Genomic DNA, 12,119 nt, shown 5'->3' on the forward strand with positions numbered 1-12,119 from the left:
CAGCGTATGTATAAAGGATCATAAAGACTGAGTGTTCGATTTTGCAAACACTGTGTGAACTTGTGGGTGTCATTAAGAACCATAATAAACCTATCTACCTACCTATTTAATGGAAAAACTCCTACATGTCTCTTTGTAATCATTTTTTAGATAACATGTTATTTGTGAATAATTATCAAATAACCCTTCAAAAGATCCAAAGAAAAATTAATTGATTGCCTTATTAACATTGTTGTGAATATGTGGACGAGTGAATATTCAAAGCTAATTTTTTTTCTCATGCATTTGACAATATACAGATGTTCCAGTGCCTCTTTCTAGCAATGATGATCATTTGCAAAAAATCTAGATATATTACTGGTATAAGACTGTGGAAAATATTTGGAAAAAAATCCTTTGTCCTGAGTATAAATAGAAGACTTTGAAATGGCACTATCTAGTTTGACGTATGCCACTAAACAGTTCAGTAACTCAAAATATGCTTTAGTTTTTCCTTCTTCTTTTCCTTTTTTTTTTCTATTTTTAGAATAATAGGAATGTGTGAGTGGAACAGAAGAAATACAAAATGATCCATAACCATTATAATTCTTCTCCCAGTGGGCCTATACTTCCTGCTAAGAGTGTTTCTTTAATTTATCTAGTGACAGGGGTGCCTGGGTGGCTCAGTCGGTTAAGCATCTGACTTTGGCTCCGATCATGATCTCAGGGTCCTGGGATTGAGCTCTGCTTCGGGCTCCCTGCTCAGCAGGGAGTATGCTTCTCACTCTACCCCTCCCCCCATCGTGCTCTCTCTCTCTCTCTCTCTCAAATAAATAAAACCTTTAAAAAAATTTATCTAGTGACTTAGATGATCAGCTTTTTTTTTGGTCTATACTATCTGCAGTGGTGGCCACTGCTCATGTATGGCTATCCCATCAAGCCCTTGAAATGTGGTTAGTATAACTGGGAAATGGAATTTTTTTAATTAAAAATTAATTAAAAAAATATTTCTTTAGAGCAGTTTGAGGTTAATGACAAAATTGAATAGAAAGCACAGAGAATTCCCAAATAACATCTGACCTATACATGCATGCCTCCCCCACTCTCAACATCCCACACCACAGAGGTACATTTATTATAACTGATAAAACTATATTGACATTATTATCAGCCAAAGTCTGTAGTTTACATTTGGATTCACGTGTGGTGGTGTACATTCTATGCGTTTTGACAAGTGACATATACCACACTTGTAATATCATATAGAATATTTCCCCTGCCCTAAAAATCCTCTGTATTCTGCCTCTTCATCCCTCCTTTTCTGCTAACCCCTAGAAACCACTAATCTTTTTTTTTTTATCTCTGTAGTTTTGCCTTTTCCAGATGTAATGTAGTTGGAATCATACAATATATACCTTTTGAAATTGGCTTCTTTCACTTAGTAATATGCTTTAAGTTTCCTCCACATTGTTCTGTGGCTTGACAGGTCATTTCTTTTTAGCACTAAATAATATTGTCTGGATGTACCACAGTGCATTTATCCATTCTCTTACTGAAGAACATCTTGGTTGCTTCCAGGTTTGGGCAATTATGAATAAAGCTGCTATAAATATCCGTGTGCAGGTTTTTGTATGAACCTTTTTTATATATTTAGGAGAATACCAAGGAGTGTAATCACTGAATCATATGATAAGAATATGGCTAGTTTTATAAAAGATTTCCAAATGTCTTCCAAAGTGATTGTACCATTTTGCATTCCCACCAGCAATAAATGAGAGTTCCTATTGCTCCAGATCCTTGTCAGCATTTAGTGTTGTCAATGTTTGGATTTTGGCCATGCTAGTAGTTGTGTAGAGATATCTCATTGCTGTTTTCACTTGAAATTTGCTAGTGACATATCATGTTGAACACCTTTTAATATGCTTATTTGCCATCTGTGTACCTTCCTTGGAGAGGTATGTCTATTCAGGTCTTTTAACCATTTTTTAAAAAACTGGGTTGTTTCTTATTTATGTGTTTTAAGAGTTCTTTGTATGTTTTGGATAGCAGTCTTTTATCAATATGTCTTTTGCAAAAATTTTTTTCCAGTCTCTGGTTTATCTTTTCATTTTCTTGACATTGTCTTTCACAGAGAAGAAAATTTAATTCTAAAGAGATCAGTTTATCAATTATTTCTTTCATGAATCATGTCTCTGGTATTATATTTTAAAAGGCATCCCTGTACCCAAGATCATCTGTTTTCTCCTTTGTTATCTTCTAGGATTTTCATGGTTTTGTGTTTTCCATTTAGACCTATGATTCTTCTTGACTTAATTTTTGTGAAGGGTAGAAGTTCTGTGTAAAGATTCATTATAGGGTTGTTTTTTGTTTTTTGGTTTTTTTTAACATGTGGATGTCTGATAATTCCAACACCATTTATTGAAAAGACTATCTTTGTTCCATTTTATTATTTTTGCTCCTTTGTCAAAGACCAGTTGACTATATTTATGTGGTTCTATTTCTGGCCTCTTTATTCCATTCCATTGATCTGTTTCTCTGTTCTTTCACCATTTCCACACTGTTGTGATAATTTTATAGTAATTCTTGAAGACTGATAGTGTCAACTCTCCAACTTCATTCTTCTCATTCAATATTATGGTGGCCATTCTGGGTCTCTTGCCTCTTCATATAAACTCTGGAATCAGTTTGCCAATATCCGTGAAATAACTTGCTGAGATTTTGAATGGGGTTGTGTTGAATCTATAGAAGAACTGACATCTTGACAATATTGAGTTTTCCTGCCCATGAACATGGAATATCTCTAGATTTATTTAGTTTTTCCTTGATGTCTTTTACTAGAATTTTATACTTTTTCTCATATAGATTTATACTTGGGTATAGCACTATTTTGGGGGCTAATATAAATGGTAATGTGTTTTTAATTCAAATTCCACTTGTTCATTTTCCTCATATGTAAGAATTGACTTTTGTATGTTAACTTTGTATCTTGCGACCTTGCTATAAGCACTTATTAGTTCTAGGAGGGTTTGTTTTTATGATTCTTTTGGATTTTATACATAGATGGCCTTTTTTGGTATTCTTTTCATTTCCTTTTATTCTCTTACTGCACTCACTAGGACTTCCAATTTGATGTTGAAAAACAGTTGTGGGAGGGGACATCCTTGCCTTGTCCCTGATCTTAGCAGTAAATTTTCTAGTTTCTCACCATTGGGCATGATGTTACCTGTAGGGTTTTTTTTGTTACAGATGATCATGATGATTTTGAGGAAGTTTCTCTCTTTTCTTAGTTTGCTGGGAGTTTTTATCATAAATGGGTGTTGAATTTTGCCAATGCTTTTTATGCATCTATTGATATCTTCTTTAGCCTGTTGATGTTGCAATGTAGATCACAGTAATTGATTGTGGAATGTTGAACCAGCCTTATATAATTGGATATATCCCACTTGATTATGGTGTATAATTCTTTTTATGTATTGTTGGATTCGATTTGCTAATATTTTGTTGAGAAGTTTTGCATCTCTGTTCATAAGAAATATTGCTCTATAGTTTTTATATAATGCCTTTAGTTTCTATATTAAGACATTGCTGGCCTCACAGAATGAGTTGGGAAGTATTCCCTCTGCTTCTGTCTTCTGGAAAAGATTGTAGAGGATTAGTATGATTTCTTCCTGTTTGGTTGAATTCACTGGTGAATAACCTTTTTGAAGGTTATTAATTATTGATTCAATTTTATCCTGCTTGCTATTCCTTGAGCTCCTTGCATCTGTGATTTGGTACCTGACATTAATTTGGGAGAAATTCACAGCCATTATTGCTTCTGATATTGCTTCAGTTTTTTCTCTTTCTTTTTTCTGGTATGATATTACACCTTTCCCCCCATGGTTTGGATATTGTGTTTTAGGGGGTCTTTTTAGTCATTTTTCTCTCTGATTTTCAATTTTGAAAGTTCCTACTGTCATAACTTCAAACTCAAGAGTTTTTCCTCAGCCATGTCTAATCTACTAACAAGCCCTTCATTCTTCATTTCTCTTGCAGTATTTTTGATCTCTAACATCTTTTTTTTATTCTTTCTTAGAATTTCCATCTCTCCATTTATATTATCTTTGATTGCTTATGTTGTCTACTTTTCCCATTAAAGCCTTTACCATATCAATCATAGTTTTTTTGTTTTGTTTTGTTTTAAGTTCCTGGTCTGATAATGCCAACTTTCCTGCTGTATCTGACTCTGGTTCTCATGGTTGTTCAGTCTCTTCAAACTGTGTTTTTTGCCTTCATGTAATTCATGTTATTTTTGTTGAAAGGATGACATGATGTACTGGGTAAAAGGAACTGTGGTAAATAGTCCTTTAATAATGTAGTAATAAGGTATGGGGAAAGGGGAAGCACTATATAGTTCTTTGATTGGGTCTTGGTCTTTTGGTGAGCTGGTGCTCCCAGATGGTGAACTTATTGTCTCCTCCCCCTTTAGGTGGAAGAGAATGGCTAGAGGGGGGTGAATTTGAGTATTTCCCTTCCCTAGGCAGGATAAAGTCTAATAAAACCCCAGCAGGTTAGGCTCTGATAAAATAGTTTCTCCTAAGGGAAGTCCTTGTTAAGATCAGAATCCTCTGGCATATTTCAAAATGGCTCCTTTATCTTCCTCCAGATGAAAGCATGAGGGGATTTCCCCCCAATACTCACTGTGAAAATTCAGTAGAGCTCCTGGCAGAAAAATCCACAAAAGTGTGGATTAAGACTTAAGACTGGGTCCCCTTAGATTTTTTTAACTTTTAGGCTTACCTACACTAAATCTCTAGTAATTTGGCAATTACAGTTTATTTCTCTACCCTGGCACTGGTTTCCACAAAAGTTTCTGCTTGTAGGTTTCTGCTCAGGTAAGTCTGATTCTCTATATACACTTGTTTTTCTCTCCAATGTTTGGGCCAGCCATTTGATCTCACTTTTCTGTCATTTCTGAGAAGAGTTGTTGATTTTTCAGTTTCTTCGTCTTTTTACTTGCTCTTGGGTGAATTAGTGACTTCTAATCTTGTATGACATACCAGAAACCAGAAGTCTTTGATATTAAATTTTTAAGTGTATAGTTTGCATATGCAAACAGATAATTGCAGATTTGCAAGCCAAATCATGACTTTCACTCATAAATTTCCATCTTGTTCTCAGATGTGGGTCTTCTCCAAGGACACAATTAAGCTTGTTACAAATGTGACAGTAAGAGCAGTGCATGGAATATGTGCCCCTAGAGAGATTAAGCATTATTAGGACAGCCTATAAAATAAGTTTCTGAGGTTTTCTCTCTCATCATATTTCTTAGGAACAAAAGTGGTTCCTTTTAGCAAATGTAAATGTATATACGCAACTCAGTGTGCACAAAGGGTTTAAGGGATCTTCTGAAAAGAAGATGGTATAAGGAGGTTCATGAATGGAGAAGCAAATCATTTCTCTTGAAAGTTAATAATGCCAAAAACTATGCATTCCTGAGAGAGGAAAAATATTTGAATTACAATCTTAACCTTCAAAAGAGACATCGCCGAATGTCTTCAGCAAGTGAATGTTGAGTATTTATATTTAAATTGTAAGTTTTTCATAATGAAAGGACTTAGTTTTTTTAGTGTTTTTTAGAAGCATTGGATGCTGAACTTTCTTTTTCAGTATGTACATTTATGATTCATACTGAAAGCAAATGTTGAAATATCTAATGAGAGATCTTTAACACCAACAAGAAACCAGTTTCAGATTACAGATGTAAGTAGACAGAGAAGGCTTTGCATGGCAAGACTCTGAAGCTTAGATGTGTAAGGAGAGACCAAAAATCTTAGTTCTAGAGAATGTTTTATAGATCATCCTCCTGTGTGATACGTCTTCCCTGGTATATAATTATTACATAGCCTATGACATTATAATTTTTCTGGTTTCTTTCCTGATGGGTTCTAACGTTCTCTGTGAGTATTCCTTTTAAAACTTTAGCTTGACTATGAATACAGTTATGGACACTGACTCAAGTGTAAATCATTTACTTAATATAACTTTCTAAAATGTTCAGAAATTCTAATTAGCAGTTGGCCATCATACCTACATCTCAGTTCGTTAGAATTATAGGGGTCATTATCTGCAGACAAGTCAGTCGCTGTGTAGACTTGGCGCATCTTGGGTAATTTCTCTCCTGTGTCTGATTCAAATTTGAAAACAAAACAAAACAATGCCATGATAAAAGACTACCTTTTAGGTAAAGATTTTCTTATTTCTTTTCCTTCTTTTTTAAATTTTTCTTCTAGAAAATTACAATTCCTTGACTGTCATGTTTTGGCATCCACTGATTTGAGTTGGGGAACTTGCTAAACATTGCAGGTAAAAAAGAAAATTACTTTCTACCTCAAGGTTTCCAAGTTTCTGGCTGAAATCTAAAAAATATATCTCTTGGCTCTATCTCTGGGCAAAGGTGTTTTGCTAACATTTCTTCTCTTTTTTCCTGACCATTTTCTTCATTGTTAACATACTCTATCCATCATTTCACCCCCTCGAGTCTTAGGGTATAAATCAAGATCTATAAAATTGTTCAATAAAAGAATTTAATTACCCTAGAGGAAAAGGGGACTTTTCTTTCTTGAAATCCAGGGAGAAATGGGAAGTAATAAAGCTGATGTCAGGAATATTTTAAAAAGAAACGAAATATATACCCTTAAAAATTAATTCATATGGATCTTTATTTTCCTTCAAAATTTACTGGCCAAAATGATAAAAGAAAATATGAGCAGATTCAAAGTAAGTGAAATGCTGTAATCAGACATGGTTGAGATTTGGCATTTTATATTTGTATCTTTTGGAAAGACTTCTTGTAAGACTCTCTGGCATTTTGGTGTATATCCAAGAGATATTATGATTTATATGTTCATCCATAATCATTCAGAAAGGAGCCAAGTATTGTCTCAAAAGTAAGCTTAGCTGGATTTTCTTCCCAAGCCCATTTATGTACAGACATGAAAAGTTCAGATAGACCATCCAAATTAAGATGATCCATATCAGAATGAGACTCTCAAACTTTTTTCTGAAATGTTGATTTTCATTGTCCATTTTTATAGGCTTACAAAATTAGTCTTTTTTTTAATAGCTTTTTTCAAGTACATGTTGTCTGCCTTAAAAACAGAACCAATAACATAACTTTTATAACAAAAGCAGCATGATATCTATATGTTGCATAATATATTTTCATTATGTTTTCACATGCAATGACTTTTATGTCTAGTTGAACATTGTTAGCATTGATATTTACACTTTTTTCTAATTAGGTAGAAATGTGTTGGTCATTATAGAGATGAATTTCAGGTAGAGAGCTGGTCTTTACAGGCCTTTATATGTCCTTGTTAGAAGGTGGAGGAGGGACAGTAAAGTATCCCCCAAACTGAGAAAGCATGGTGAAAACAGAAAATGAAGGAGACCACTCCATATAGTTCACACAAAATTTTATTCAGGGTAATTTATTGATGGGGGGGTAGGGCAGGCAATGATCCATGGCAGCGGTATAGTTATTCTCTGCAAAATCCAGACCTTAGTGCACAGATTATATAGAGGGGACACGCAGAAGGTCGTTGTCATGAGATTCACATGCACCTCCAAGGGCTTGCATGCCCCTAACTGACAGCTAACTTTTAATTAGATCTTGGGCATCACCTGTGCATCAGGAAGGGGAAAGACTATGTTATCTCTAACAGATTCATGGGAGGCCAAAATAAGCTTCCCCTAATCCCAGCTTCAGTGGGCATTTCTAAGGTATGTATATTAATCTCCAAGGGGGCCAGAACACATAGCCCTAAGAGAGCTCACTGAACAAACATGAACACAATGGAGGGCCAAAGATGGAGTCTGTATTGTCTGCATTCCTACAGTCCTCTACAGTAATGAGATGAGCTGGCTTCTTGTCCTAGTTCTGACGTCACATCCATGTGACTTTGAGTAAGTCATTATCCTCCTTGAGCCATTGTTTCCTCCTAACTAAAAGGAGTTAATAATTTTGTTTCTTGCAGGATTATGAGGAGTAAATGGGGGTGCGGGATATAAGAAAGGGCATGATAAAACAGATGAAAATGAAAGTAAGCACTGCATAAGACCTTCAGCTCGAGCATCCTGAAGGACCTCAAGGAAAAAATGAGCTGCTAGGAGGCACACCTACATGGATGGCAAGATATTGTACAGCCAGTTATTTTGATTAAAAAGTGAAAAGCAGGGATCCTGCTGCAAAACTTCCCAGAAGATATTGCATTCATGTGAATGGTGGCTCCTGGAGCTGTAAAATATTCATGGTGTTTTCTTGTGGATAATGTCATCTACATACTCAGAATCAAAGATTCTTGGTTTTCTTACTGGGAGTGTGGCCACTGACAGAGCCTGGAAACTCTTCTAAACACATTTATTCAATTTTATCATGTGTTACTATAAGCCAACAGCTGGTCTATAAACTTAGGCTGGTGAGAAAAACAGTAGATCAAACACTTGTTTTTTAAAAATTGTGGCATTTTTTTGATTTAGTCAGGACAGAAACTTGTTTGAGATTATGAAGGAAGTCCAAAGACACTAACTTAATCTTTGCAGTTTTGTATCTTAAACATTTTGGCTATTAAATCTACCTAATCAAGACTTACTTCTTTCCAACCAAAGACCCTGAGTAGTCATTTGAGGCAAAGATGGAACTTAGAAAATGAGCTTCCTAAAATGTAGGTTAAGAAATTGATGGTTTGAAAATGTATCTCAAGTTCTTCCTGTTGAACTAGAACCGTTTTCACCACCATGCTTTGTATCTTGGCTGAAGTATTTTTCTCAACAATTCACTAAAAACAATCACGATGGTTCAGTCAGTTATTCCTATTTTAGGAGTATTTGCCCAAAAGAAATCTTTTTAGAAATTACTTCTACTTCATCAGAGATGAACACCCAGGTGGCACTAGACACAATAGACATAAGACGAGATGTTAATTCATCCACATCTTGAGGATGAATATTAATTACCTTGCTTGCAAAACAAGGAGAGGGAACTACACAATGTCTTAGTGTATTTGGAGATAAGGTTAATCAAAGTTTGAGCCTTTATGTGACCAGAGATGGCATAATTATGTCTCACAGATGGTCTGATAGACAAATAATTGAGACAGAAGGAAACTGGTCACCTGTGTTGTCTGGCCTTGAAGTAAATGCTTGAAGGAAATTGCTTACAAACTGTTGAGACTCAGATGTATTGGGTACCTCCAGTGTATGTATCTTGTTATTCCCTCAAGAGTACCATCGATTGCTAGCTCTTTGGGAATAGTCTATGGATTTTCAAAATGTCATTGTAAATTTATAATAGATAATGAACCATACAGGATTACTCTAAAGTAGTATGGCTAAACTTATGTTTAAACATGGCAGAAAAACATCAAAAGGACACATAATTTGGTTAAGGTTATCTACCCAGGACAGCATTTCTGGATCCTACTTTGCCTTTTGGCCCACTGCTCAGTGTTAGGGTGTGAGATAGCAGGTCACAATAATCCTAATCATCTTGTCAATTTCTCTAATCAAACGGAGAAATATCTATCTCAAGCATACCCAAAGAGAACATTCAGGATACTCTTGTACAGACATTAAAAAAAAACAAGTCAACCTAGAAAAAGAATACATCAACCATTTGACTGCCATAAATCTAAAACCCTGGCATATTTTATAGGTGTTACCTTTTTCTTGCTGTAAATAACGCAGGAGTTCTCAACCAGAAGTGATTTTTTTTATCCCCCCAGGGGACATGTGACAACATCTGGAGACATTTGCGGTTGTCACAACTGGGGTCAGAGGTAACAGCTGACAACTGTCAGGTAGAAGCCAGGCATGCTGCTGAACATCCTTTAACACACACAAGAGCCCCATAACAAAGAATTATCCAACCCAAAATGTCAATAATGTCATGGTCCGGTGAAGTCTTGCCTCCATGTTGACCTAAGCCGGTTTTCCAATAGAAATGACTATGTCATGCAAAAGATATAGTCACTCTCACCTTCTTAGGATGAGGGATTCAAAGGAACATGGGACGGAAACACCACGAGGATGAAAGCTACAGCATAGGGAATACCGTCCATGGTATTCTAGCCTTGTAAGGTGACCGACTGTCGCTGCATCTGTGGTGAGCGCACAACGTATAGAGATGTGAAATCACTATGTTGTACACTCAAAACTAAGGTAACAATGTCAACTATACTTCAACTAAAAAAAATAAATACAAAGAGACTTTAAAAAAGGAACATGTTGAGGTGCTTTTCCCCCGGACGCTCACAAGAACATTTTCTTCTACATGGTATTAAAGCCATTCCACTAACCATACAGCTGCCTCTTGCCTCTCCAAGAGTAAAACACAGCCCTAGCGCGTGATGTCTTTATTGTCCTAAAGGTCAGGAAGACCTTGGTGACCTCTTTGGTGATCTCTTTGAAAGGAAACAAATATATGCTTCATAACAACAAGTATATTTAGCGGCTTCATAAACCTAACCGAACAGTCAAAAATAATACTTTATATCTACTATCTATTTACATTTAAGCACTCTCTGAAAACAAAAGTAAGAAGGGTTGGGTTGGCTTTCAGCTGATAACTGTCATTTTAAGACTTCTGGCAACACTAGGATCCTTCTAACTACAGTCGAATGATTTAATTTATCTTATACTTTTAAATTTTGGTCAAGAGTAGGTATTAAGCATTTTGTAACTGGTTTGGGAATTTGAAAGGTTATTAAGTTCTGAATAACAGAGTCTCTCATGTTTTCCCACCAAACTTTTCCCAGCAGTGAGTATATCTGGATCTTATTCTGGTTTTTTATTCTTTTTTTAGCTTCCTGAAATGACTCATGTTCAAACACGGCGACCCTGGTTGATGTTTCTCCTGCAGAACTTTGGATTGACCCTAGGTTGGCTTTCTCTCTTACTGTTGGCTATATATGAACAAAATATTAAAATATAAGTTAAAGAGTATCAAAATCCTTCAAAAGCAAATTTATACGGCTTAATTTTGTTTCTTTTGTTGTACTCTAGAGTGGCTGGTAAATTAAGCATTTTTATCTTCGAGGAAGGGTGTGTGTTATTTAGTTCATTAACTTATTAATTTTATGATGCACTTTCGTCTTAGGATATAAATGTCAGGTTGTCCTCAATTAAAATTTTGGTATCAGTACCCAGCACCATGATGGAACTCCTATCTTTTTGAGTAATTAGCAAATTCTAAATTAATGCTGGTAAACTTTCAAACAATATTGTTTTGCTAACAAAGAATGTAGTGTTTGAAGTGGACAGACGCCTGCTGGGATCAAATCGGCGGCAACTTCTTTGATGTCAATAATATTTTTCTTCTTGTAAGACGAGAAACCATAAGCAAAATAAATTACAAATAAATGTAATAAAGTCTCGTGTTAATGTGATGATTTGTATGACCTTCTCTTACTGGGTGTCAGACTCTGAGTCAATTCTTGGAAAACCAATATAACATAGTTCACCTGGAAGCATTACCCACTGGCTCATAAATGCTTATAAATCAGCAAATTCAGGAAGCCTAAAGGATAATAGATCGGCATTCTTTCTAATCACCAAATAAAATCTGTTCTAGGTAAGGAGAAATGGAAACAAAAAGGGAAGTTAAGAATTTTTTTAAATTCATAAAGCTAGAGTCAGGCAGTAGATCAATGCATAAACTCTCACAAATTCCACAGACTGCGCCTATGGATACAATATTAGTGATGATGCGATATAGTTTATATTTTCTTGAGTAAACCTAAATGTTATTTCAGTAGGTAAGTTCGTGAAATGTGCAAGCTGCAGTACTGATAACCCAGAAAAATTATTAAAATAGAAAATATCCTGGCTTTAGTTATTTTTCTTGGAAAACAGAGGCCTAATATTTTTATTTTCTTATTGATATATCTTGACAAGGGAAAAGGCCCATTTTACTGCCAAAATGACTCATGGCACTCGATCAAATACGTCTCTTCTGCTTCTTTCTTACCGGTACACATACTCTTTGCCATGTCCCACCCAAGCACCATCTTTTTCAACCACCTTTATTTGATTTCAAAATGAGGCTGGTTTCTTCTTCAGTGGTCTTTAGAGCTTGATTTAAGGGGCCCTCATGATAAAGT

General features: G+C 35.5%; 1 protein-coding gene across 5 annotated transcripts in view; it reads left to right on the top strand.

The window, feature by feature from the left end:
* The window catches only part of SLC39A12 (solute carrier family 39 member 12), a 70,201-nt gene extending 58,726 nt beyond the window's left edge, over window positions 1-11,475 (top strand). For 2 of the 5 annotated variants that reach the window (XM_081820701.1, XM_081820702.1), the window contains one exon: window positions 10,823-11,473. In XM_081820701.1, coding sequence (XP_081676827.1) covers window positions 10,823-10,951 — 129 coding nt within the window. In that variant the 3' untranslated portion in view covers window positions 10,952-11,473. Of the gene's footprint in view, window positions 1-6,251; window positions 6,325-10,822 lie in introns of all 5 variants that reach the window. The other 3 variants (XR_014145487.1, XM_081820704.1, XM_081820703.1) reach the window with 3 other exon arrangements.
* The last annotated feature ends 644 nt before the right edge of the window (window positions 11,476-12,119 follow it).

Source organism: Leptonychotes weddellii, chromosome 5 (genome assembly GCF_054177405.1).
Source record: "Leptonychotes weddellii isolate Sample4059 chromosome 5, ASM5417740v2, whole genome shotgun sequence".
Classification (NCBI taxonomy): domain Eukaryota; kingdom Metazoa; phylum Chordata; class Mammalia; order Carnivora; family Phocidae; genus Leptonychotes; species Leptonychotes weddellii.